Source organism: Anolis carolinensis, unplaced genomic scaffold, assembly GCF_035594765.1.
Source record: "Anolis carolinensis isolate JA03-04 unplaced genomic scaffold, rAnoCar3.1.pri scaffold_8, whole genome shotgun sequence".
Lineage (NCBI taxonomy): Eukaryota > Metazoa > Chordata > Lepidosauria > Squamata > Dactyloidae > Anolis > Anolis carolinensis.
In genome coordinates this window covers 12,073,647-12,100,658 of record NW_026943819.1, presented here as the reverse complement: position 1 = coordinate 12,100,658, position 27,012 = coordinate 12,073,647, and the positions used below count along the sequence as shown (strand labels likewise).

Sequence of the window (27,012 nt, the reverse complement as noted above, 5' to 3'; positions counted from 1 at the left end):
TGTTGGATAAGTGAGATTCTACTGTACTGGTAGCCAGATTTTCACGAATCCCTCCTTTCTGTTGAAATTGTCAAGACTGGAAACAATCTGGGCCAGCTAACAACTACCAACACAGGATTCCCCCAGGCAGGAAGCAGCCAGGCTTTGAGGCGGCAAGGACATTCCATGCTAATCAAGTTGGCCAAGTGCAACATTCACTCATGCTTCCAACAGACGAGTCCTTTTCCCCACCTTGGACATTATTTCACAGATCTATAAACCCCACTGGCCTAGTTTCCAACAGACCTCACAACCTCTGAGGATGTCTGCTATAGATACGGGTGAAACGGCAGGAGAGAATGCTTCTGGGACATGGCCATACAGCCCGGCAGACTCACAGCAACGCTATGTATGTATCTGTTCGTCTGTGACAACTACATAAAATAATTCCATGGTTTCAGATTACTGACAAGGCCCTGCAAGTCACCTGGCTCCTCTCTCTTCCTGTGTTTCCTTTGGGCGCAGGCCTCGAGGCCTCTTCGTTATCTCGCCTGGAGCCCCTTCTCTCCTTCCTCCCTTCCTCACGGGCGAGGCCCCTCCTCCTCGGGGAAGGAAGGAAGGCGGAGAAGAGCAGGCCCGGCCCACGCTGCTCTCAGTCCCGCCCCGGCCAAGGCGTCCCATCCGCGGGGCCGTGGTCAGGAGAGGGCGAGGAGGAGGAGGGCGAGCCAGGCCTGGGCCGCGTCTGTCGCCTGCCAGGAGAGGGGAGAGGACAGAAGAGGACAGGAGAGCGGGCTCTGAGGGGAAGGTAAGAATGCCTCACGAGAAGGGGTCTGTAGCATCCCCTTCGCCTTCTGCACATGCACAGAAACTACCATCTGCTGCCTCGAGAAACCCCCCAGAGGGTTTCAATGGGACGCAGGTGCATCCTTTTATTTGGAGCCTGATTCTGGCATGGAAAAGAGCATAGGCTGTGTTGCACAGTGTTGCAAGGCCCCATCTACACCGCCATATAATCCAGATTATCAGAGCAGATCATTCACTTGATCTGCTTTGAACTGGATTAGATGAGTCTGTCCACACTGCCATATATATTCCAGTTCAGAGTAGATAATCCGGATTTTATATGGCAGGTGGAAGGGGCTTCAGTCCTGACATATTCAGAGACACAACAATGTTTGTTTAGCTGTTTTTTAAAAATCTTGTGAGCCACTTTGCATTTGAGTCAAGAGATACAAGCAGTATAACAGTAGTAGTAGTAGTAGTAGTAATAATAATAATAAAATGATAATAATAATAATTTTGCGAGCCACTTTGCATTTGAGTCAAGAGATACAAGCAGGATAGCAATAGTAATAATAATGTAATAATAATCATAATGGGTTGCGGTGAGTTTTCCGGGCTGTATGACCCTGTTCCAGAAGCATTCTCTCCTGACGTTTCGCCCACATCTATGGCAGACATCCTCACAGGTTGTGAGGGCTGTTGGAAACTAGGCAAGTGAGATTTAAATATTTGTTGAATAATGTTCAGGGTGGGAGAAAGAATTCTTGTCTGTTTGAGGCAGGTGTGAATGTTGGCCAGCTTGATTAGCATAAAATAGCTCGCAGCTTCAAAGCCTAGTTGCTTCCTGCCGGGGGGAATCCTTTGTTGTATAATCCTGGGTTATATGGCTGTGTAGAAGGGCCCCCAGAATATCAAGGCAGAAAACCCCACAATACTTGCTTTGAACTGGATTATCTGAGTCCACACTGCCATATAATCAAGTTCATTGTGGATTTTATACAGCTGTATGGAACTTGCAGACTGAAAGCTCCCAGGTTCAAACCCCGGGAGCGGCGTGAGCGGCCGCTGTTAGCTCCAGCTCCTGCCAACCTAGCAGTTCGAAAACATGCCAATGTGAGTAGATCAATAGGTACCACTCCGGTGGAAAGGTAACGGTGCTCCATGCAGTCATGCCGGCCACATGACCTTGGAGGTGTCTACGGACAACGCCGGCTCTTCAACTTAGAAATGGAGATGAGCACCCATAGTGGGTCACGACTGGACTTAACGTCAGGGGAAAACCTTTACCTTTACCTTATGGAACCCATGGCATCCATGGTTATTGGCATTAAAAAGTAGGCATGCAGCCATCACCCATACATATTTACTGTGTGTATATGTGGATGATATGTATTTTAATAATCTTGTGTTAATAACTTTATTTTAACCCTGTTGGGCCCCGCCTAGGAGTCACAAGGAGAGGCAGCTAATACATTTCTTATTATTATTATTATTATTATTAGTAGTAGTAGTAGTAATAGTATGCCAAACCATGGACTCTGTATTGAGTTGATATTCATATTGAAGCATAAGAGTGAGAAGCAAATCAAAACCGAAACAAACTGAATGCAGCAGTTGTACTGTATTATACATGCATTTTAATTTTAATTTACAGCATTATCTATTTATTTATTTATTGCGGGTTGCTTGATTTTAAGTTGGTAGATTCTACCATATAATAAGGGCTGGAAGGGATTGCTGTGGCTTGGGGAGGATGCAATAATCCCTGAACCATTGGGATCAAGGTTGTTTTGGGGACTTCCTCAAATAGAGGATGCAGCCGAGGAGGTTTCTTCAGAGGCTGGGGCTTTTGGTGAGATGCTGGCGGAAACAAGGGGTATGGTTTAAGGTTCACTATGAAAACAGTGTCAGTAGGCACTTAAAGGGGCAGCCGTGGACGTGGCGCCAGTAGTGTCAGCAATGGCTGTGGGCAGCAGGGTGCCAGTGTGATGCTGACGCCGGATGTCTCTCCTGTTTTCTTCCCAAGCGGGCGTTCATAGAGTCATAGGATCCTTCATCATCTTTGCTGCTGCCGGGCACAATAATTATTAGGAGAATCAGGGAGGTATTTGAAGTATGCTTCCCCATGATTGCTTAAGGAGCATTTGTTTTCCCCCTTCCTTAGCAGGGACCAATTTTTCATTACATTGCTGAAAATATGTCCTATTCAATGGTTAGTAGTGAATCACAACCCTCACTCCCCCCTGACTAGCCTCTTGCCCTTTGGTTTTGCATCGCGGATTGCTCAAATGTGAGCTTACAACACAGCTGACACTGTAGAGCATTCATGGGAGATATGTCAATGCCTTCACAATGGAGAAAGCACCACTGGATGTTTCCAGAGAGGGATTTTTTAACAATCAGCGTATTGTCACAAATCAGTATGTTTCACTGTGCCAAAATGGCACAAAACTGTCAAGGCACTTTTAGCCTCTGCAATGAAGACATCAGAATGCCGAAAGCTAGCTAGTGTATATACAAAATTTCATAAAACCTAGATGTAAATATTAGTTATTTGTAAGTCTAGAGTTTCCTTTAAAATATTAAAATCGGGGAGAGGATAAATTAATTGCTAGCATTTTGTGGCTGTATGCTTGTTATTTAGGTTCTTACTGTGAGTATATTGTCTGTTCAGTAAGTGATGTTGTTATAAGGAGTATAAGATTACAAAACCATAACATTTATAATTTTGAGAGGAGTTATACACAATTTCTTGTAAAGGGATAGCTAAATATCTTGATTTACAGGTCTTAGAACAATATATTCAGGCATATTAGTAAAATAAAACTGTGGAAGGAGATGGCACTGGAACACTTACATAATCCCAAACGTTATGTGGACCGTATACATTAAAATCAATAGCTCAGTCTTGATGTATGCGCAATATCTAGGGCTGAGAATCAAACAAGTTGTGGAACAAATGATGGTTGTGCTTGCTGCATTCTCAAAGGTTCTCAACTAGCTGAGTTGCAATGTTCTTTACTATTTATTGTTAATTGCTTAATAAAAAAATCCTAATGACATATTCCACAGGAGATCTGCTGAAATAATTGTCTGTCTGTATGTTTGTACATCAGCTGTTGGCTCAGTATTAACAAGCTTGATTAGAGTTTAATGGTTACTCAAGGATTTAGTGATTTGCTTCACTTCAACACTTTGGTTTGATATTTAAATATAGTTATTTTATATCCTCAGGCACTGCTGAATTTTATGGAATTTTTAATCTGATTAACATGGATTTGTGTGTCGTTTTATGTAATATCATTGTTGAAATTTATGTTGCCATTATTTTATATGCTATGTGTTGTGTATTTTATGTGTACTGCTCCTTGGAGTGCTTTTATGAGCCGCTCTGAGTCCCTACAGGGAGATGGTGGTGGGATATTATAATAATAATAATAATAATAATAATAATAATAATAATAATTACAGTATTATTATTAACCTGAAGATTTATTTAGTTCATTGTTTCAGAAATCGTTCAGGAAGGATTATTTTTATTGGTATGCAAGTTTTAATCCAGTGATATTGAATAATTGGTGTAGTTATGTGAACCTATATTAATCTCCCACCCGTTTCATCCTCTTGTTTTCCATGCAGTGCAATGTCAGCAGCAGAACCACAACCAGCGGAGATTTCTCCATCATCCAACTCTAATTCATCCAGTTACTATGATGCAGTGGAAGCAGAAGCAGCAAATAAATATGAACTGGTTTCTCCACATTGGTTTTATTGCAAGCTAGTTGATTCCAAAGAAAGGTGGACTCCCTTCAGTGCGCAAGACTCCGAGAAGTTGGAGATTGCCCACCAGTCATGTAAGTTGAAAGTTGGTATCTGAACTATCAGAAAAAAAGAGTGCCATACTTCTACTCTGAACTGCAGGTTCTATGTTAGCAATTTTTATTGCATCTTACATTGCATAAGAGAAATACAGAAACTTACAATAGCTTAATTGCATTTCATGAATGATTTTGATGGATTTTAAAAATCTGTTTAGCTACTGAATGTGTTGTATCTTCCTCCTCTTCTTCTGAATGATTTGAGCTTTTTTTTTTTTTAAAAAAAAGGAAGAATGAAGGAGTAAAATAAAGTAAATAAACTCTTTTATTGCTGTTTTTAAATAGAACTCCTTTGTAATCAAGGAAAAAAAGTACTTGAGGGCCTCCAGATATTGTTACACTTCAGTCCCAGCCAGCATTCCCCATTGATTCCTTTCATTTCATGATAGGCATTGGACTATAATAATATCTGGAAGGTCTGTATGCGTAGTTCTTCCACACATTAAAACACAAGATTTCAAAACTAGTTTTAATAAGTTGGAATCTTGAATATCATTGCTACCTTTGAACTTGAAATATGTAATTTCCCTTTGAGTGCCAGGTAAATCGAGGTAGCACACAACTCCCTTGTTGTAACAGCTGTATTGCCTACTGATCTATTTCCAGACCTGATTCAAAGAGCTGATTATGACCTATTAAGCCCTACACAGCTTAGGTTCAGGTTATCCCATATGATCCTGTCTGAGTTTTGAGTTATTCTGTGGAAGCTCTTCTCTCTGTCCCACCACCTTCAGATGTACATCTGGTGGCAACACAAGAAAGGGCCTTCTTGGTAGCTGCTCCCAGGCTCTTCAGATGATATCCTTTCACAGGCAGGCCCACAAATTCTCAGACTTTTTTTTTATAAATGTTGGCTTAAAGGCAATGTGCTTACTTCCAAAATAAAATGTTAGTCTTTGAATTGTGTGTTGTGCAAAATACAAAAAAAGAGGCAAGCAGAGTACATTTTGCAATCTAATTTATGGTTGCTGTTTGGTCCCTATTAATGCTCCTTTTTATGTACTGTATTAATTTCAATTCCTGCTTTATCATATTCTCCAGGTAAGCACAGCCAGGACCTGATTGTCCCGACAGAAGGGGGCAGGTATGATGTGCATTTGACGAAGAGGCTGCGTTGTGCTGTGTACTGGGAGGAAGCTGAATCTGAAGTGAGGCGCTGCACTTGGTTTTATAAGGGAGAAAAAGACAACAGATACATTCCATACCCTGAAAGTTTCAGTGAGGAGCTGGAGGTAATGTTGACTTTAGAAATAGTATGCTTTTCTTTTGACAAGTCTTACTGATTTCCTCCCTTCACCAATCCTGGGGTGAAACTTGGGAGTGCGAGACTGTGATATGAGAAGTTCTTGAACAGCATCTTTTTGAATTCTCTAGGAATGATCACAGTCTAGGCCATTCCAACTTGGCTACTCATATATTTTAAGAATAATCTCAGACTTTTTGAGATAGCCTGCAGCCCTGTTTCTGACCTCTGCTCCTATCTTGGGTGTGGAACAGCCTACCCAAAACAAAGAATATCCAGTTGTTGAGTTGGATATACCTTTAGACTGAGAAAGTTGGCAATCTGCCACAAAGTAGCTTCATGTTACACTTCCCTCTTGTGCTGTCTGTTTTGTCCTCTTCCTCCTTGAGCATCAGACATCTTATTACTACTAAATTTAGGTTATATACATTCCTTCACTAATGAGCTTTCACACATATAGAATAGTTATGGCAGTGCTGTATTTTTTTCTGGGCTTCAGTTGCCTTCTAAGATGCTGATCACTTTAGGTATAAAGAAAGGAGAACATGTTTTGATCTTGTGCTTTGTAGGCAGAATTAAACTCTTTGTGGAGTGTGTAGGAGAGGTATTGAGAAATTGGCTGGGACTTTATTAGCTTGGTGCTTGACTTTCTAATACAATTTCTCCTTATTCTTCTTTTCAGGATGCCTACATGATCTGTGTGACCTTAGATGAGTGGAAAAAGAAATTGGAATCTCCAACAAGAGAAGTAATAATATTGCATAACCCAAAGGTAAGGCTTTCAAAGAAATAGTTCTGTTAGTCTCTTGCAGCATAAAAAGCAGATGGAGAAAAAAATGGCTGCATCTTTAAGACTATCTTGTTTTTATTTTTATATGAACTTTCTGCCAGTTCATCCCTGAAAACTCATGCAAAAATAAAACAGTCTTAAAGGTGCTGCCATGTTTCTTTTTTCCCCCTTCTTCCTTCCTCCCTTTTATGCACCAAACGGCATTTGCTGTTCAGTCTTCTCGTAAGAGTTGCATGCATTGTTTAAGCAGTATTGAATTTATATCTGGAAAAGCGAGTGGGTGAGATCAACCAATGCATCTGGAAGAAAGAGAGTATACATGTCTACTTGTATTACATCTGTGTGTCCTATGGTGTTCCTGTACTTTGATGCACAGGGGTTACATTTGGATATGGCCTACATATATGTAAATTTCAGCATGATAGGTCCATGTTGTGCTGTAGTTTCCCTCAGATAAAATCTGGATTGTATGTTAAGTTCTATGCCACTTGAGGTTTATAATTTTAATTGTTTTTATTTTCCTATTTTGAGTAATTGAAATTGTCAGATTATTTGTAAGCTAACTCAAATATATTTTGCCCTCATGATGAACCATATACTTTTTTAAAAACCAACAACAGTGTACAGCTCAATTAATTTGGGGAATGTTGGCTAGAAAGTGGCCTTCCTATTGTCTTCATGCTCCTTCATCACTGACAGAGCATTTGGAAAATGTCCAGATTTGCCTGCATGTTCTATTCTGACTAGTTTTCTTTGGTTGCTTGTTTTTAGCTGATGGTACATTACCAACCGGTGGCAACCACAGATGACTGGGGCGCAACTCCAACAGAACAAGGCCGACCCAGGACAGTGAAACGAGGAGTGGAAAATATTTCTGTTGATATCCCAAATGGTAACTACATGTTTTCTGCTTGCTAAATTCATTTTGTATCTGTATGCTTTGTTTGTTTGGTATTTCTGTTGATATCCCAAATTGTAACTAAATGTTTTCTGCTTGCTAAATTCATTTTGTATCTGTATGCTTTGTTTGTTTGATATTAGTTTACAAAGAAATCTTTGGTTGACTTTTATCCCATTAGATGAATCAATTTATTCTTTTAGAGTCATGTTTTTTCTATCATCTCACACAGAAATATTTCTAAAGGTAGGCATTTTATAACATTGTTGCCTAGTGAGCTGTAAACAACTTCAGATTTCAGCCGACAGCTATTTTTTCTTTCTTAAAAGACAAAAATGAAAACAAAGAGCTGAGGCAAACATTGCTGGTTACATATCCCCTAAAAAAGGAAGCCTGACATTAACTCCAAATAAACATGCTACCTCATGGGAAAGTATGTTTTCTGAATCAGTGGCTGAGTATTTTAGAATATACTTGATTCTGTATCCACAGATTTTGACCTAGGTATGGGACATTTTAATACTCAGCAATATGCTGGAATATTGGGATCAGAAAATATTCCGATTAAGGCATTCACCAGGATTTTTTTTTATATCTGCATGAAGATGAAAATAGGTGTGGGGATGTGATTTAAATGATCATGAAGATTTGGTTCTTAAGCCCTTTTAAAAATGTATGTACTACCTTGAAATTTGTATGGAATAGCAATTGCTGATTCCCTGTGGAACTTTAAAAAAAACCAATTAGCACAACCTAAAGGACACTTATGATGTATTTTTCCTTCTTTGTTTCAGGGGAACCTTTGCAAATAGATCATTTAGTGTTTGTAGTTCATGGAATTGGACCAGCCTGTGATATCCGATTCCGAAGTATTGTGCAGTGTGGTAAGTCTATAGAAAGAAAAAGTTGCTTCTGAAGGAGTTCCATCTGACGTTACTGTGATGTAACTAATTGTTTGAACCGTTAAAGGCTTCACCAGTTTAGAGCCTGACTCATTATGAACTTGCGAAAATCTAAAAATAGTCCCTTTGAGGATATATTTTTCTCTAGTTGCCCTTTTGAGAAGTATGGCAGCAACAAACTTAAATCTGTGCACTTTTAATCAAGGTGTCAAGATGCATCTCTTTCATCTGTTTTTAAAAAAAATAGTTGATACTTTTTATTACTTTAAAGCAAATCATTGACTTTACTTTTTCCAACTTGAGTTCAGTGTTTAAAACTTCAGTTCTCTTGAAGAAAGTCTGTTCAAGTCGGTGGGTCTTACTTTTGCATAGGATTGGACGAAGGATTGGGGGAAATCCAACCCCAAATAGGGAAACAAGTTGTCCAGGAACACCTGGCCACTCTAAACGAATTCAAGTCCCCAGGGCCAGATCAGCTACATCCAAGAGTACTGAAGGAACTAGCGGAAGTTATTTCAGAACCACTGGCAATTATCTTCGAGAGTTCTTGGAGAACGGGAGAAGTCCCAGCAGATTGGAGGAGGGCGAATGTGGTCCCTATCTTCAAGAAGGGAAAAAAGAACGACCCAAACAATTACCGTCCGGTCAGCCTCACATCAATACCAGGCAAAATTCTGGAAAAGATCATTAAGGAAGTGGTCTGCGAACACTTAGAAACAAATGCGGTCATTGCTAATAGTCAACACGGATTTACCAAAAACAAGTCATGCCAGACTAATCTGATCTCTTTTTTCGATAGAGTTACGAGTTGGGTCGATACAGGGAATGCTGTGGATGTAGCATACCTGGATTTCAGTAAGGCCTTCGACAAAGTCCCCCACGACCTTCTGGCAAACAAACTAGTAAAATGTGGGCTAGACAAAACTACGGTTAGGTGGATCTGTAATTGGCTAAGCGAACGAACCCAAAGGGTGCTCACCAATGCGTCGTCTTCATCATGGAAAGAAGTGACAAGTGGAGTGCCGCAGGGCTCCGTCCTGGGCCCGGTTCTGTTCAACATCTTTATTAACGACTTAGACGAAGGGTTAGAAGGCACGATCATCAAGTTTGCAGACAACACAAAACTGGGAGGGATAGCTAACACTCCAGAAGACAGGAGCAGAATTCAAAACGATCTTGACAGACTAGAGAGATGGGCCAAAACTAACAAAATGAAGTTCAACAGGGACAAATGCAAGATACTTCACTTCGGCAGAAAAATGGAAATCAAAGATACAGAATGGGGGACGCCTGGCTTGACAGCAGTGTGTGCGAAAAAGACCTTGGAGTCCTCGTGGACAACAAGTTAAACATGAGCCAACAATGTGATGCGGCTGCTAAAAAAGCCAATGGGATTCTGGCCTGCATCAATAGGGGAATAGCGTCTAGATCCAGGGAAGTTATGCTCCCCCTCTATTCTGCCTTGGTCAGACCACACCTGGAATACTGTGTCCAATTTTGGGCACCACAGTTGAAGGGAGATGTTGACAAGCTGGAAAGCGTCCAGAGGAGGGCAACTAAAATGATTAAGGGTCTGGAGAACAAGCCCTATGAGGAGCGGCTTAAAGAGCTGGGCATGTTTAGCCTGCAGAAGAGAAGGCTGAGAGGAGACATGATAGCCATGTACAAATACGTGAAGGGAAGTCATAGGGAGGAGGGAGCAAGATTGTTTTCTGCTGCCCTGCAGACTAAGACACGGAACAATGGCTTCAAACTACAGGAAAGGAGATTCCACCTGAACATCAGGAAGAACTTCCTCACTGTGAGAGCTGTTCGACAGTGGAACTCTCTCCCCGGGGCCGTGGTGGAGGCTCCTTCTTTGGAGGCTTTTAAGCAGAGGCTGGATGGCCATCTGTTGGGGGTGATTTGAATGCGATTTCCTGCTTCTTAGCAGGGGGTTGGACTGGATGGCCCATGTGGTCTCTTCCAACTCTACTATTCTATGATTCTATGATTCTATGATTATGGTCATGCTGTCATTGGATTGTTGCCTCCTTGGGTGCCAATTTCTAATGCAAAGAAGTGATATACCTGTAATGAATAAATACAAATTATTTGTTCTGTATTTTGAAAATTGGCATGACAAACAGAGAATATTATAAGAATAGGGTGCTTATAGAATGAAGGTGAGCTTAGTCTAATACTCCAGGCTTCATTCCAATTGAATGCTTGCAAAAGGCAACATCCTGTAAATCGCAACTCAATTTGCAGTTTTTGGAAATGTTTGAAAATACATCAGTCAAGAAGCAGATTTCCAGATCAACATGATCAGCTCAACCTCCTGAGACAGGAATTTAAAATTATCTGAAGAGAACAGTATTTCATTCATTTTTGGAAATATAAAGGGGGAGGGGGAGGTATAATTGCCCTAATAATATGCTAACATTATGATGGCCAAATGTTATGGTCAACATTGTGAGAGGATAAACGTCAGAATCATGTTGCAGGATAAATGTTCTGAGGTTCAAATAATGCTTGCTGTTTATACATATGAACTGTGCCTTTTGATAAACCTGTAAGCTTAGTGAATTCTTCTGGAAGAAAAAAATGACAGCATGCTTCTGATTACATATCTTCCAGTCCCCATCCATCCACCAAAAACAGAAAAGCTTTCTTGGTTGTGTGGAATGTCTTCTCTTTGGAGATGCCAATTTTGGTTTCTTGCTGATGCCAAAACAAAACGTGCCTTTTTATTATTGCCTTCAGTGACTAATTTGTTTCAGAATGTGCAAGCACATGAGTGTTGCTGCTTTGTTTAATCTTTTTTATCTTGTTTAAACTATTTGCGGTTTTATTCTGGAGGCATTTGAAAACATTTATAATGTGCGCCACCCTGTGATTCCCATGATAAAGGGCAGGATATAAGTGTTTTAGTTAATGAAGCCATAAATAAAGCTGTCAAATCAGACCTGGAATTGAGGGGGTGGAATTTGTCTCTTTCTCCAGTGGGAATTACCTTCCCCAGTTGTAGCCTCCTTCTTAGCACCTATTTAACTGGGTTGTTGGGAGTTCCCGGACTAGATGGCCATGTTCCAGAAGCATTATTTCCTGACATTTTGCCCACATCTACAGCAGGCACCCACAGAGATTGTGAGATCTGTTGGAAACTAGGCAAATGGGGTTTATATATCTGTGCAATGTCCAGGGTGGGAGAAAGAACCCTTGTCTGTTGGAGGCAAGTGTGAATGTTGCAATTGGCCAGCTTGATTAGCATTGAATAGTCTGGCAGCTTCAAAGTCTGGCTGCTTCCTCCCTGGGGAATCCTTTGCTGGGAAGTGTTAGCTGCCCCTGATTGTTTACTGTCTGGAATTCCCCTGTTTTCTGAGTGTTGTTCTTATATACTGTGGACATTCCACAGATATATAAATCCCACTGGCCTAGTTTCCAATAGACCTCACAACCTCTGAGGGTGCTTGCCATAGATGTGGGCGAAATGTCAGGAGAGAATGCTTCTGGAACATGGCCATACAGCCTGGAAAACTCACAACCACCCAGAGATTCTGGCCATGAAAGCCTTCGACAATACAGAACTATTTAACTCATCAGTAGAGGAGTTCATAAGTACAGTAAGATGACTCTTTAATATCTCCTCCCAAAAAACCTACAGGAAAAATGTGGTTAGATTGTGGATCTCCCAATATATTAAAATTGGAGAAAAAGGCATCAATAATTTAAAATATGCATATGATGTGATATTACTATTGATGAAAGTTAAGAAGGAACTATAGTCTTGCAGCTGAATTGTAATATTGCGGTTACTATCATCTACCATCAAAACAACCTCAATTTATGGTGACTCTATGAATGAGAATGTTCCAAGTCACCCACATGTCTTACATACTCTGTGCTGTGTATATCTATTTGTAATGTAATCTTTGTTTTCCTAATCATCTTTTACATAATAATAATAATAATAATAATAATAATAATAATAATAATAATAATAATAACAACTTTGTTTTTATACCCCGCCTCTATCTCCCCAAAGGGGACTCAGGGCGGCTTACATGGGGCCAAGCCCGAATAAAAACAATAGCAATATAAAACACAACAATAGACAAAAAACATGCACAATTATAAAAATGTAAACATTAGCCAATAAAAACAAATGACAAGAACTAATAAAAACATGGATTAAAACGGAGAGGTTGTAAAAGTAGACTGGGTAAGGTACGCCATATAAATATTGTAAACATGAGGTGACTGATAAAGTGCTGCAAATTCTTGGAGGTACAAATTGGGATGGGAATAGACTCTGTGTCTTTACTAAGCATGAGTGTCCTTTCAAATGTTGTCAGATCTAAATTGGGATACCACATTGATACTGTGAGAGCCCATATGATGCCTAGCCTGGCCTTCGATATGGTCCAGTTACTCCTGATTTCAGAACTGAAATTCTCTTGCAGTCAACGACTTCCGCAACGTTTCCTTGAGCATGCTGCCTGCGCACTTCAAGAAAGCCCAGGAGCAGCAACAAATCGGCCGCGTAGAATTCCTCCCTGTGAACTGGCACAGTACTTTACATACTGGGGTGGATGTGTAAGTAAATCTCATTAATCCTTCAGTGTTCCCAGCAAGGCTGTGAGCAATCATTAGAAGCTGACAGCTTATAGGTTCATAAAATGCTAGACTATGCATAATGACAAACATGGAAAAAAAAACAGAACTGAGGTTTCTAACTTCTTGGAAAATCTTCATTCCATGGGAAAAGTAACATGCCTGTTGCTGCTTTTTCTCTTTAAATATTATTATTATTATTATTATTATTATTATTATTATTATTTAATAATACATCACACAGTCCTAGACACTTGGGAAGTGTTCGACTTGTGATTTTGTGATACGAAATCCAGCATATCTATCTTGTTTGCTGTGTCATAGTAAAATAATAATAATTTATTTATATCCCACACCTATCTCCTCAAGGGGACTCAGGGTGGTTAATGTAATTATACAAATAGGAAACCAGGAGCTAATCATCCCTCACCATCCTACTCTGTTCACCTGACATAGCCTAGTGCCACACATATTCTTGCCCTTGATCCCTCTTCATCCATTGTGTCCCCATTCCCCACAGTTCCTTTCCCATTGCACTGCATTTGCCTTTGGGAGGGAGGCAGATGGAGATCCTCGAAGCAAAAAAAAAACAGCCGAGTGCCAGATGAGAGAGTCAATACAAAGTATACAACTAAGATAAGATAGATCGAATGAAGAATTAATATTCAACATTGTTATGTTTCAAGACTGGTGAAGTGCAACTCTTGATCTGTGCTCTTCTATTTATTTGCACTAGATAAGACTCTAATCACAAGCATGAGGTTTTCACTTGTGCCGCTAACTCCCACACACGTGGGGGACTGACTGTACTGAACTCTTCCTTCTAAATGCCCTTCTCCGCTTTGTCTTTAGAGACCTGGAGAGAATCACTTTGCCCAGCATCAATCGCCTGCGCCATTTCATCAACGATACCATCCTGGACGTTTTCTTCTACAATAGTGCCACCTACTGCCAAACCATTGTGGACACAGTTGCTTCAGAAATGAACCGCATCTACTTGCTTTTCTTGGAGCGGAATCCTGATTTTCAAGGGGGAGTCTCAATAGCAGGTCACAGTTTGGGTAATAATGTTTTTCTTATTTTGTTGCATTTAAAACACATTCATACTAAAAAAAAGGGTAGGGATATTATTGCATAGACCCTCAATAGCATATTTGTGACCTCCTTTTAAGGCATTGCATCCTGTTAATTGTATTCTTTCCTTAGGATCACTGATATTGTTTGATCTTCTCACAAATCAAAAATGCACACTGGATGGAGAGGAAAGAAAAAATGAGGTACGTGTTTGTATCTCAAGCAATTTCATCATTTTAGAAGGTTTTTTTATAATGATATAGTAGTTTTTTTTATAATGATAAGGAGCCCCGATGGTGAAGTGTGTTAAAGCACTGAACTGCTGAACTTGTAGACCGAAAGGTCCCAGCTTCAAATCCCGGGACCAGAGTGAGCGCCTGCTGTTGCTCCAGCTTCTGCCAACCTAGCAGTTCGAAAACATGCCAATGTGAGTAGATCAATAGGTATCGCTCTGGCGGGAAGCTAAGGGCGCTCCATGCAGTCATGCTGGCCACATGACCTTGGAGGTGTCTACGGACAACGCCGGCTCTTCGGCTTAGAAATGGAGATGAGCACTAACCCCCAGAGTCAGACATGACTGGACTTAACGTCAGGGGAAACCTTTACCTTTTACCCTATGGTAGCATCCAAACAGGGGTGATTTGTCCACGAAAGCTTATGCTCCCAACTTTATTCTCTCACTTGGGTCTCTAAGGTTCTATATGAGCCCTTTGCATAAAAGGTGTTGGGGATAGCAGTCTTCTCAAACCTCCTCTATTTAATGTTTTGTCTGTTTTATAATGTGTTGGTTTATTTCCTGAAGTGTATGTCTCCTTTGGTTTGCAGTTTTCTTAGCTCTATGTACTTGAAGCAGTGGGAGGGGATGCAGACCATGTGACTGGTTCAGTGATTGTTTAGAGGCTTTTTAAAAGGATGACAGTTGAGGCTTGAGTCTGTTAGAATACGGAAGCCAGTGTTAGTAGTTACAGACTCAAACCTCATCTGTCTTCTAAGAGTACAGAAGCCAGTGTAAGGAGTTAGAAGAGAGTTAAGACTTGAGTCTGTAATAGTACAGAAGCCAGTATAAGGAGTTAGAAGACAGTTGAGGCTTGAGTCTGTAAGAGTACAGAAGTCAGTGTAAGGAGTTAGAAGACAGTTGAGATTTGAGTCTGTAAGAGTACAGAAGCCAGTGTTAGGAGTTAGAAGACATTGAGGCTTGAGTCTGTTACAGTACAGAAGCCAGTGCAAGGAGTTAGAAGACAGGTGAGGCTTGAGTCTGTAAGAGTACAGAAGTCAGTGTAAGGAGTTAGAAGACAGTTGAGATTTGAGTCTGTAATAGTACAGAAGCCAGTGTTAGGAGTTAGAAGACAGTTGAAGCTTGAGTCCCTTGGAAGTAGACTGTTATGAAAGAGAGCTGTGCAGAGCAATATAGTTTTGAAGAGACTTAAAGACTTTAAGTTAAAGATACAAATTGAAACGTTTTAAAGTTTAACTTGACAAGGAATGTATCTGTATATTTAAATGCATGAAGTTATGAGTAAAACAAGCATATTATTTTAAAGAAGTCTGCTGAGCATCGAATAGAAACAAGATATTAACGTGCCCCTAAAGGAACACTTCTAAAACTGCTACCAATAAGTTATGATCCTAATAGGTCATAATCCTCATTAGGTTGTGATTCTAACAGGTCATAATCCATTAGTCCAAAAAAAAAAAACAACCCAAGATATAACGGGAATATTCTTTTACTGCATGCTATTCCCATTTAGGTCATTTTTTTCTCCTCATTGTTCCACATTCTGCTCTACTTTGCAGTGTCTAGAGACTTAAGTAATGCTTCTTCAAAGGAGGAAAGTTACTGGATCAGCCCAAAGATCTAGGAGCACAATCTGAAATGTGCTACACAGCAGTCAGTTGATTTTGATGGGATTTGCTCATGCTAAAGCTTAGGAAGCTAAAGCTCCATATATTGCGATGCATCATTAGTTCCAGACAACATAGCTTTTCATGAGTAATCATGAGACTTTTAATACAGCAACATCTGTAGGAATACATTTACTACATTACTGGCTTACTTCCATGTGATCATATTCAATCATGACATATTTTATCCGTATCTTAATGACTTCCACTTACAACATTAATTTAGATGGCTGGGTTAAGAAATAAAATGTGCTTTGAAAAGAAAGTGGCACTGTCAATATTTTTAGCAATATTGTCAGCATTATATTGTCTTAAAAACACAAACACATTTCATTTAAAAGCTGTATATATGTGTGGCGATTGTCTTTGCAGATTCTCGCAACCACTCCAGAAGAAAGTAAATCCATGAAGGATATCTTAACCGAACTTGAACTTTCTGAATATTGCTCTGTATTTGAGAAAGAAGAAGTGGACAGGCAAGCACTGGTAAATTAGCTGTGAAAGGTGTTCTTAGTTTAGATGTGTGTGTTTTGCCAGGTGTTTATTATTTTAGCATCAAGGGTCCCTCATACAGATAAAGTTTGGATTCACAATGATAGGGGGCAGGTGCAGTGACATGTGGAGGAGCACAGATTTATTTATGCAGGGTTTTGATTGCGTCCTCTTAGCCTATGTATGGGTGATTCATACTAATGTTAGTAAGCCCTTGCTTGCTATAAACAACAAATATCATCCCATTTCTCCTGTGCTTCTTCATTGTAGTTACTATCTTTTATAAATGGTTTTATGTTTTTTGTTACCTTCTGTGTTGAGCAAGGTTAGAAAGAATAAGAATAATAAGAATAATGTATTTTGGATTGCTGTGAGTTTTCTGGTTTGTATGGCCATGTTCCAGAAGCATTCTCTCCTGGCATTTCGCCCACATTTATGGCAGGCATCCTCAGAGGTTGTGAGGTCTGTTGGAAACTAGACAAGTGAGGTTTATAAATCTGTGGAATGTCCAGGGTGGGAGAAAGAACTCTTGTCTGCCTGAGGAAAGTATGAATGTTGCAATTGGCCACCTTGATTAGCATTGAAAAGCCTTGCAGCTTCAAAGCCTGGCTGCTTTCTGCCTGGGGGGGAATCCTTTGTGTGGGATTAATTTATTTATTTACTGTGCAGGCTTTGTGCACGGAAAAAGAACTCAAAGACATGGGAATTCCTTTAGGACCCCGGATGAAAATCCTACACTATTTAAGGAATAAAAACAGCAACAAGGTATGAATTTATGTAATCATTAAAATAGTTTAATACCTACCTTTCGTACTCAATATAGTGCAAATATGCTTTTAACATCTTTGCATTATCTAGTAATGCAAGCACAGCTGGAGCATCCTGTCCTATCTTTTTGATTTCCTTTCCCCCATCTTTTGCAATAAGGGCTTATCTTGCCATCCATTGCCATGAAGCAACAGAATGTTGTAGTGACATGTGTACATTATTCACATTGTAAAATTGATAATTACTTAATAGCAGCAATTGTCATTTGCTAGAACTTTTGATATGAGGCAATTGTTGCTCCAAATGTTGTTGGACTCTTGTTGCTATGATCCTTTTTTCATTGACTATATTGGCTGGGGTTGGTGGTAATTATACTTTAACATCTGGATGGCTGTGTTTGTCCATCACTGTTTTGAGATAAGACTCCTGCATTGGGGCAGGCAGTAGTACCAATCATATGTTTAGAAAAGGAAACTCAAGGCGAGAGGCTTTTGATGTTTTCTTTGTTGCAGAATCTTAAAGGGCAGAAACCTGCAGCTTCTGTTGAAAGTGAAGATGCCAAGCAGGAGGCGCCTGTAAAACCCACAAATACAGGGACAGGTTGCCGACGTCTGGATGTAATGACAGGGCAGGTAACCCTCACCTCCCTTGCAACTCAGGGATGTTTTAGAAACTAGTATTAGAGTAATAATGCCTGCCTTGTTTATTTAAAGTGTAATAATTGGAAATAAACCTCTCGGGCTGTGAGCTATTGTTGACTTCTTTCGAGAGTTTCCCTGCTCTAGAGCAGTATTGAGTATCGCTAGTATAAAGACTGCCAGTTCCCAATTTTAGAATATTTTTACAGAATGTATTATGGTTCACTGTTGAGTTTCTGGTTCCTGCTGATGGTTTCCTAGTTTTCAAAGTCCAGATCAAATCCAAATTGGATTCGATTTCTCAGATCTCATAGCTGGGAGCATCAGGTTCTTGCTGCTCTGGTAAATTTCCCCCTTCTGCTTTGGTGTCTTGGTCTGACTTTTTCAGCTGGTGCTTTATAAACATCTATCCTTTGCTCAGCTGTTAAAAATTACAAAACATTGGGATTCAGTTAAGCTTGCATTAACCTATCACCAATTGAAAATAATCGATGGAGAAAAAATGTGAAGATTTTAGCATCAGGTTTGTAAAAATTTGGGCCTGGAAGAAAGATGAAGAATTGGGTGGGATTCTGGTATTATTCTTAATTTGTAAAATGTTGGATTTTGTTCAAAATTGGGATTGTTGAGCTTCAGGAATTCCTCTATACATTAAGAAACTGCTCTTGTTTCACATTTATCATGGATTAGTTCCAACTAGGTATCATGTGAAATCGGTTATTCTACCCCAATTAGTCTAATGTATCTGTATTGTGTCAGGTCCACGCAAACTACCCTCAGCTGATCTACGAGCCACAAATTTTCTTTGCCTTTGGCTCCCCCATTGGGATGTTTCTCACTGTACGTGGTGTCAATCGGATCGATCCAGACTATCGGCTGCCTACCTGCAAAGGCTTCTTCAACGTCTTTCATCCGGTACATATGATAGCAACACTTATACTCACTGGCATCAAGATCCAGATCAAGTTATTTCTGTTTGGTCCCTTCTAAAATCATGGTATGTTGGTCATCAGTGGGACCTGAGTACAACAAACATGGTCCGAATTTATCCCAAACTATTTAGTTATAAGGCCTGCGATTCCTCCACACAATATGGAATATCATCTTGGTTGTAGAATTCAGCCACTGGTATGTAAGCTCATATACAAAAGGCAGAAAATTGTGTATATGCTTGAACTTCAAAGCATATGCTCTGTCTGGAACTGCTTTAGAAGATTCTGGGGTCTTCACTTGGTCCATCATGCAGTAGCCAAATTTTTGACTCGAGTTTGATCCTTTTGGGGGAGGGAGATAGAGACTAAATGGTAATGCAGATAAGATGCATTTGGATGGTTTTTCAGAGATTTAGTTCTTAGGTTACACTGCAACTTGTTGGGTTGCAAATGTGGGGTAGAACTTCTTATCAAAAATAAAATACTGTGTGTGCTTTCCTCCGCAGTTTGACCCAGTGGCATATAGGATTGAGCCCCTGGTTGTCCCCGATGTGGAATTTGAACCCATGCTGCTCCCTCATCACAAAGGCAGGAAGAGGATGCATCTAGGTAAAACTCCGCCAAACACCGGATCTAAGTATCCTTAAAGCACAACTTCTTCTTTACATTTCTAGGAGTTCATGTACAAGCACACCGTTCTTAACAATCAGTTACAATGATCCAGATACTTGTAAGTTTCATGCAAAGACCAACAGTGCTGACTCTCAATAGCTACAGATCAGGCACTTGGCTGATGATTCCTCCTTTAATAGATGCATATCCATCAAATCATTTTGTCATATCACCTACAGTTCACTAGCATGGCCTCTTAACAGGAAGATGAATGAGATGCATGAAAAGATGTTTTCACACACATGAATGGGATCAGTCATTCAAGCAATCATCCCATAGTTACACAATGTTACCTGAAAAGTGGTCCAAGGAAAAGCAAAACTGAAGCGTATTTATACTGTACAGTTATAGCACTATAATTCTATTTTATCTGCCCTGACACCATTATTTGGAATACAGGAATCTGCAGTTTATGCAGGAGTATGCTCAACTAGAGAGTTCTCAAAACTACATGCCTCAGGTTTCCATAGGATGCAGCTAAGGCACTTAAAGGAGGAATCACTGGGTTGTGATTGTATGATGCAGAAGAAGAATGGACAGGAATCAATAAAGGAGGATACAGAATCAAGAGTCAGACACTGGCAGAAATGCAATAGGTATACTCTATTTCCTTGGCCACTGATTGGTTGGTGTTACTTCCATGAAGGCAATGAGAACATATCTATATACCATCCTACATTTGGTCAGCAGCCAGGGGATGAAGGTGAAACCAAATGCCAGGCTTTGAGCTGCAGTTGTGTACTGGAGGCAAGAGATTTTGCACAAGAAGGTGCAGGATGCTCCCTTCCGCAACATCTAAAACATATTCTACCATAAAAAGGGATTATCTCAAGATCCAAGCCTTTGTGGACATGTGATAATAGTAATACTTTATTTTTAACCCTCCCTCTCTCCCCAAGAGAACTCAGGGTGGCTTCCAAAGTAAAATGGCAAACATTAAATGCCAGCACAAAACATAATAAGCAATTAACAGACAATTAAATATAAATTAATCTAAAATATTAAACATATGCAGAAATGCACAGATTAAAATATAAATCAAAATGTAGATCTCCATAATCTGCACAATCTGTTGGCCAACAGGTCTATTAGAGTCCAGTACAGTTTCCAGAATTCCTGACCATTGGGCAAGTTGGCTAGGGCTTCTGGAACAGAGGCCCAAACAACTGGAGGGCCATAGTTTGTGCAGACCTGGTATAGGACCTTAAGCACCCCCTGTGTTTAGTTTGCAAGATGGCATTGATTCTCTCTCTCTTTTTCCAGAGCTGAAGGAGGGACTCACACGGATGAGTATGGACCTCAAAAACAACTTGCTGGGTTCCTTGAGGACAGCCTGGCAGTCCTTCACCAGGACTTCGATGCTAGCTGTGGAAGCAGGGACCACGGGAGAGACAGAGCATGAAACGGAAGCAGAAGCAGAAGCCAGTCCTGAGAAGCAAAATGGTTAGTTAGTGGGAGAACAGGATCTAAACTGCCGTTTGAAAGCCAGATAACAAAGTTTGCAACATATCTCTGTAGAGTTTGCCCATTTTGCCCATAAGTGAAAAAAGAATGTCTTGTTCTTCACTCAGTCTGTCAAAACTCCCAACTCTAATAAATCTTACAGAATGATAATGCAGATAAGATGCATTTGGATATGTGTTGTTGAAGGCTTTCATGGCCAGAATCACTGGATTGCTGTGAGTTTTCCAGACTGTATGGCCATTTTCCAGAAGCATTCTTTCCTGACGTTTCACCCAGATCTATGGCAGGCATCCCCAGAGGTTGTAAGGTCTGTTGGAAACTAGGCAGGTGGGGTTTATAGATCTATGGAATGTCCAGGATGGAAGATAGAACTCTTGTCTGTTGGAGGCAAGTATGCATGTTGCAATTGGCCACCTTGATTAGCATTGAGTAGTCTTGCAGCTTCAAAGCCTGGCTGTTTCCTGCCAGGGGAAAAACGTCAGAAGAGGATGTTTCTGCAACATGGCCATACAACCTGGAAAACCCACAGCAACCCTGCATTTGAATAGTTTTTCAAAGACTGCTTAAAGTTTGTTTGTGCCAGATATTGATTGGATGAAGAAACCCAAGGTGACTTGAAGATTTGTGTTCTCTCATTTTTAGAGCCAAACATTGATTTGGTATCTCTTTTGAGCTAAAATAAAAATTAGTTTTGCTTTTGCCCCTGTTTTAATAAAGTAGGGTACGGTTGCCTTCGGAGAGGGCTTCATGAATCAAGGCACAGAAAAGATAATTTGCAATGCCTACTACCATTGGTTAGTGTATTCTAAGCTCATAGATAACCAGTTTTATCTTATCACTCTTCTCCCTATCTTTTAAATTCAGAAGAGAAACCTGAGGAGGCATCCACTTCTGTGAAAGAAGAGCCCACTCTGATCAATGTTGGCATGCTTAATGGGGGCCACCGTATTGACTATGTGCTTCAAGAGAAGCCAATTGAAAGCTTTAATGAATATTTGTTTGCACTACAAGGCCACCTCTGTTACTGGTAAGTTTTAGGTTTTCCTTGTTTATTACTGATTCATTACATTTTTATTTAACATGTTCTCCAAGGTTGAGTTTCTCAATAGATTGCATAGAATTAAGCAGGGCCAGAAGCAGAGGCATTTAAAATAAGAGAAAATGGCTGTTGTTAATCATAGATATTCTTCTATGTAGTCTATTATTTCATGTAGGTTCTTGCTAGTACTGTATTATTTCTTTTGATATGAGAAATTTCTTTTAAGCCTGAGAAGATATCCAGCTAAATATACCTGTGCTGAAGGAATGTGGGCTGGTCTTTTATACATAGAATCATAGAAGGTCATGAAAGACTTTGTCGAAGACCTTACTGAAGTCAAGATATGCTCTGGATGGGCCAAAACCTGCCCCTATCTTCCCACATCTGTGCTCTGTAATGTTCTTTTAAAACATTTACATACTTATATTTTCAAGGGAGTCGGAGGACACAGTATTGTTGCTGCTGAAAGAAATCTATCAAACAAAAGGCATCTCTATGGACCAGCCTCTTCCATAAAAACTGACAGGCTGCACCAGGCTGGTTACCAAATGTAAGTCCCCTTGCTTAGCAGACTGACTTGATAACCATTTCCCATTCAGTCGTACTGTACAAAATGTATGCTGTACTTGTACCTTACTTGTAAACTTGTATTTTGTCTAATTTGGTAGACAATATGAGGGTTATATTATTTGTTTAATCTATTTAGGAGATTGTGTATCTCTTAGTCAGAATTAAAAAATCCTCCAAAATCCGATATTGTCTATGTAAGTGGCTGAGACAGTGACATTGTTTATATACCGTATATACTCGAGTATAAGCTGACCCAAATATAAGCCAAGGCACCTAATTTTATCACAAAAAACTGGGATAACTTATTGACTCAAGTATAAGCCTAGGGTGGGAAATGCAGTAGTTATGGGGAAATTTCAAAATAAAAATAGATACTAATAAAATTTCATTAATCGAGGCATCAGTAAATTAAATGTTTTTGAATATTTACCGTATTTCAAAGAAAAGCAATAAACTAGCTCTATAAGTGGCAACAAAAACATTATGGTATCAACAATAACCTAATAATAATAATAATAATAATAATAATAATAATAATAATAATAATAATAAAACCTTCATTTGGATCCCACCCTATCTCCCCATGGGCCGGCTTCCAACATAGTAACAGGCAAACATTCAATGCTTATATAAACAATGCAGAGCTAGATATAGATCTATAATTATAGATACTAATTTCACATATGCATTTCCCCCTGAAACGTTTGCAAATCCCTCTGTGTGTGTGTGTGTGTGCATTTCCCCTACAATATTTGCAAGCCATATATATATATATATATATAGACATGTCTATATATATTTGTGTGTTCATTTCCTCCCTGTAATATTTCCAAGCCCTATATATAGGTAGGTAAGAATATATTCATATCTATCCAGACATCTCTCTTTATATAGATATTTGCAGAGACTTGCAAACATATGAGGGTAAATTCATATATAAAAATAATGTATATGTATGGCTACAGATACACAGGTACATGGATCTATTTGTATAAAGGATTTGCAAAGACCTGCAAACATATGAGGGGAAATTCATATATAAAATTAATGTATATAGATAGATACACATATAAAGGTACATAGAGATTGCAAAAGCTTGCAAGGGGTTAATGCCTATATATCTGTAGGAGAGTTTAACAAATATTTCAGGGGAAAATGCTTTCATAAGATTAATGACTATATATTTTTCTTCTTCCTGACTTGCAAGGGTATCTTTTTTCAAAACATTCCCTTGATTAAGAGGGAGGGAGGCTTTGCAAAGGTAAACACACTGATAAGGGAGGAGAAGAGAGAAATAGATCACATACTGCAAGCAATAGCCTGCAGGCTCTGTTGCCGGCCTTGACCCGATTATAAGCCGGGGGAGGCTTTTTCAGCTCATAAATAGGCATATCTTGGAGTATATATGGTATCTGGGAATGTCCAGAACGGGAGAAAGAAATCTTGTCTGTTTGAGGCAAGTGTGAATGTTGCCATTGATCACCATTAGCATTGAATGTCCTTGCAGCTTCAAAACTTGGCTGCTTCCTGCCTGGAAAACTCACAGCAACCCACTTAATGTTGAAGATTTCTTGACTGGATGTCTGGAACCTTTCCTCTCTTTAAATCACAACTGTGGATTCATATAGTCCTTAGATTACTTTCCCTGTATTAAAATGTCCCCCATTTTATTTTTCCCTGCTTGTGGGAAAATACTGACGAATTAAAAATTGAGTCCTGCAATTGCTCTAAAGTTCAGGGATGTCAGATCTGATTGTGTTAACAAATCATTACTGTTTCTAAATAGAAGCCATTGCTCCTTGATTTCTGTGCCTTTATCAGAGAAACAGCTTAGCTGACCTTTCCTGTTGCTTCCTTAGATTTACAAGTTCATCTGGACTCTGGCTCACCTTCCTTTGTCTCCCGTCTGTTGCTGATGTATCCAACATATATCATCCCCATTGCCTGGAGCCCTTGAGGATTCACCACTGTCCTCATATTCCACAGTATACGCAGGAAGCCTGGGTCTCAGAACTTGGCATCCCCTGGTTAGAGAGTCGTGTGCGTCAAATTGCACTATCACCTGCATAAAGCCTAGCTCTGCACTAGATGGGGCTCAGTATCGGTGCTAGAACTTCATACCTCGTCTTAAGTTGGGAAGCTCCAATAACAGTTGTCAATATTGAGCAAGAGACTGAACCATCAGGGTAAAGTTGCAAAGCTCTACGCTTGGTTGAGTAAAGCTTGCAACAGGTATGGACATAAAAGAAAACTTTCTGTGGTGTTGTATTTATTTTTGTTTGTTTTGCGTAATAGATTTATTTTCCTATTATGCACAACTTTCTTGTTGCTGCTTTACCCAATAGATGGAATTGCAGACCAAAGCAAAAGGCTGTCTCTGATGCAGTAAAGTTGTACGATGAGTTGCCATTTTGGGGTCTTATAGCAGCAAAGAAATGAATGCCAATCTCCTGGGAAGAAATAGAGAAGTCACTTGAAAATCTACATTTGGTCCCTTTCCTGCACTTGACTGATGTAGAAGTGACTCCTCTCGTTATTGCACTATCATTTGTTTAGTTTAGTTGGGATCCAGCTTTGGCATCACAGAAAAGCCTGGGTTTCCATTGTATGCCTTCACTTGCCCCTGCCTTGTTGAGACCTGCGCAGTGTGCATGCAGCTGTGCATTGAGGAAGAGTGCCTGAGTAGTTTGGCTGCGTCTTTCTCTTTCGTGTAGGTATAGTAAGCGCTCCAAAGGTTTTGAAGGTAGAATGCAGCATGGTTGCAAATTCCTCATCTCAGTGGCACAAAATGGGTCTTATGTCTGGCTAAATGTATTTAAAAAAGAAACATGTCTGAGTCAAAGAAAAAAATGGACCCGGTGTAACATGTAGGCACCAGCTTGCTGTAGCACTTTGTGAGCTTCATTTGAAAGTGTGTGCAGCACAGTCCTAGCAAGCAGCCAAAACCATAATTGCACCCTCTAAGCCTTTGCACAGAGATTATTGCTGTTGGGTTTGAAGTATGCTTTTGTGTAGTTAGCAACACAATAGACTAGTGTGTTAAAACATTCAAGGCCTCTGATATTTAAGCGATGGGAGAAGTGGCTACCTTACTTGTACCTGAAGTTTAGAGAAGGATGGACATCACAGGAGGTGATTCTTTTCCTTCCACAAACTACAGCCTGTGTTGAAAGTGTTCAGCATAAGAACATGATGGCTGGCAAGTGGCATTCTGAAACATTGATTTGATTAGCACAGCAGTGGGATGCATGATATTGCAGTAGTCATTTGCTTCCACTTGTTCCAATACTTACAGGGTCGAGAATATTGATCTGGAGTTTCTTGTTGATGCATATTCAGCCCTGCAAGCTGAATACGCTATGAAGTGATGGGTCATTCTCCACTTCTGTCATGTCTCGGTGTAGTGCTGCACAGTTTTCACTGATTCACTATGTTTTTCAAAGAGTTCTCTTCAGGTCAGCAGCACAAAAAGTATTTTCGTGACCTGCCATTTTGTCTCCATATAGTCTTATCAAAATTCTCCACCGGTTTTCAACTGGATTATCCTTCTCCCACCCCAAGTGTTTGCACTATTTGTCAACCCTTAATGCTTTCTTTTGACTTTGTGATGCCATTTGGTGGAATCAACATCAGACCCTCTGCAGGAGCGGAGGTTGATATAGGAAGAACCCAACCCTGGTCAGTAAAGTCCCCCAAAACAGTGGATGTTTATGCACTTTGTAAAATATATATATCCAAAAAAACTTTTTCCAGTAAATATTTGACTTCAGTGTCTTTATTCCATTCTGCAAAGAGAACCTTGAAATTAAAGAAAGTGAAAGGATGTGTCTGCAAAAGGCTAAGAAGAGTTTCTTTACTAACATAGATGGACCTATATAAGATACAGTTGGGAGTCTTGAGCACTCTTATCTGGCTCCTACAGAAATACCTGAATTTCTGCATGGTTTGGCAAAAAATGAGAAATATATTAATTCTGAAATTACAAAAAGCATGCATTCTGCATTTCTTATTACAAAATATACTATTTTCTTCTACTGGGGACAAAAAAACCCTCTGAAATTCACCCCTAAAGGTAAAGCTTGTGTGCAGTTCCTATCCTTTTTTCTATGCTGTTAGCACTTTCTGCAACTGCTTATTTCACACAACAGTAGGGTAGTTCCAATCTAAAAATATGCAATAATGTTTACTTAGGAAGAAGTCCAAAGCAGCTAAGTTGTACTTACAGTCCAGTACAGATTGGCTTCTGTGTATCTTTATACAGATTGCCTCTCTTCCTTCAGTCCTTTCCCTGCCTTAGGCTAAAGGCAACAAAAATATTATTCACTTGGAAGAGAAAACCTAAGAGCTATATCAATTTTTAAATTATTTTGAGTGCCAGTGTTATGAGTTTTT

At 39.8% G+C, this 27,012-nt stretch overlaps 1 protein-coding gene across 3 annotated transcripts; it reads left to right on the top strand.

Annotated features, from left to right (window-relative positions):
* The first annotated feature begins 323 nt into the window (after window positions 1-323).
* ddhd2 (DDHD domain containing 2) lies at window positions 324-26,377 on the top strand. Of its 3 annotated transcripts, none has more exons than XM_062961118.1 (18): window positions 324-388; window positions 4,402-4,616; window positions 5,682-5,872; window positions 6,566-6,655; window positions 7,445-7,565; window positions 8,366-8,455; window positions 12,919-13,051; window positions 13,922-14,130; window positions 14,276-14,346; window positions 16,418-16,531; window positions 17,207-17,302; window positions 17,818-17,937; window positions 18,703-18,858; window positions 19,382-19,484; window positions 20,811-20,990; window positions 21,876-22,038; window positions 22,485-22,600; window positions 24,480-26,377. In XM_062961118.1, exons 1-17 carry the CDS (start codon window positions 339-341, stop codon window positions 22,564-22,566), a joined length of 2,184 nt encoding a protein of 727 aa, XP_062817188.1. In that variant the 5' UTR covers window positions 324-338; the 3' UTR covers window positions 22,567-22,600; window positions 24,480-26,377. The 3 variants fall into 3 exon arrangements, with proteins under 3 accessions (XP_062817188.1, XP_062817189.1, XP_062817190.1); XM_062961120.1 differs by lacking the exon at window positions 324-388 and adding an exon at window positions 559-784; XM_062961119.1 differs by lacking the exon at window positions 17,818-17,937.
* Window positions 26,378-27,012: the final 635 nt, after the last annotated feature.

Bases quoted from the DNA above. Each gene is read 5' to 3' on its own strand.
- ddhd2 (XM_062961118.1), top strand. From the start codon at position 339: ATGCTTCTGGGACATGGCCATACAGCCCGGCAGACTCACAGCAACGCT. The intron at 5,873-6,565 runs GTAATGTTGACT...TCTTCTTTTCAG, and splicing joins GTTTCAGTGAGGAGCTGGAG to GATGCCTACATGATCTGTGT. The intron at 22,039-22,484 runs GTAAGTTTTAGG...TATATTTTCAAG, and splicing joins CAAGGCCACCTCTGTTACTG to GGAGTCGGAGGACACAGTAT.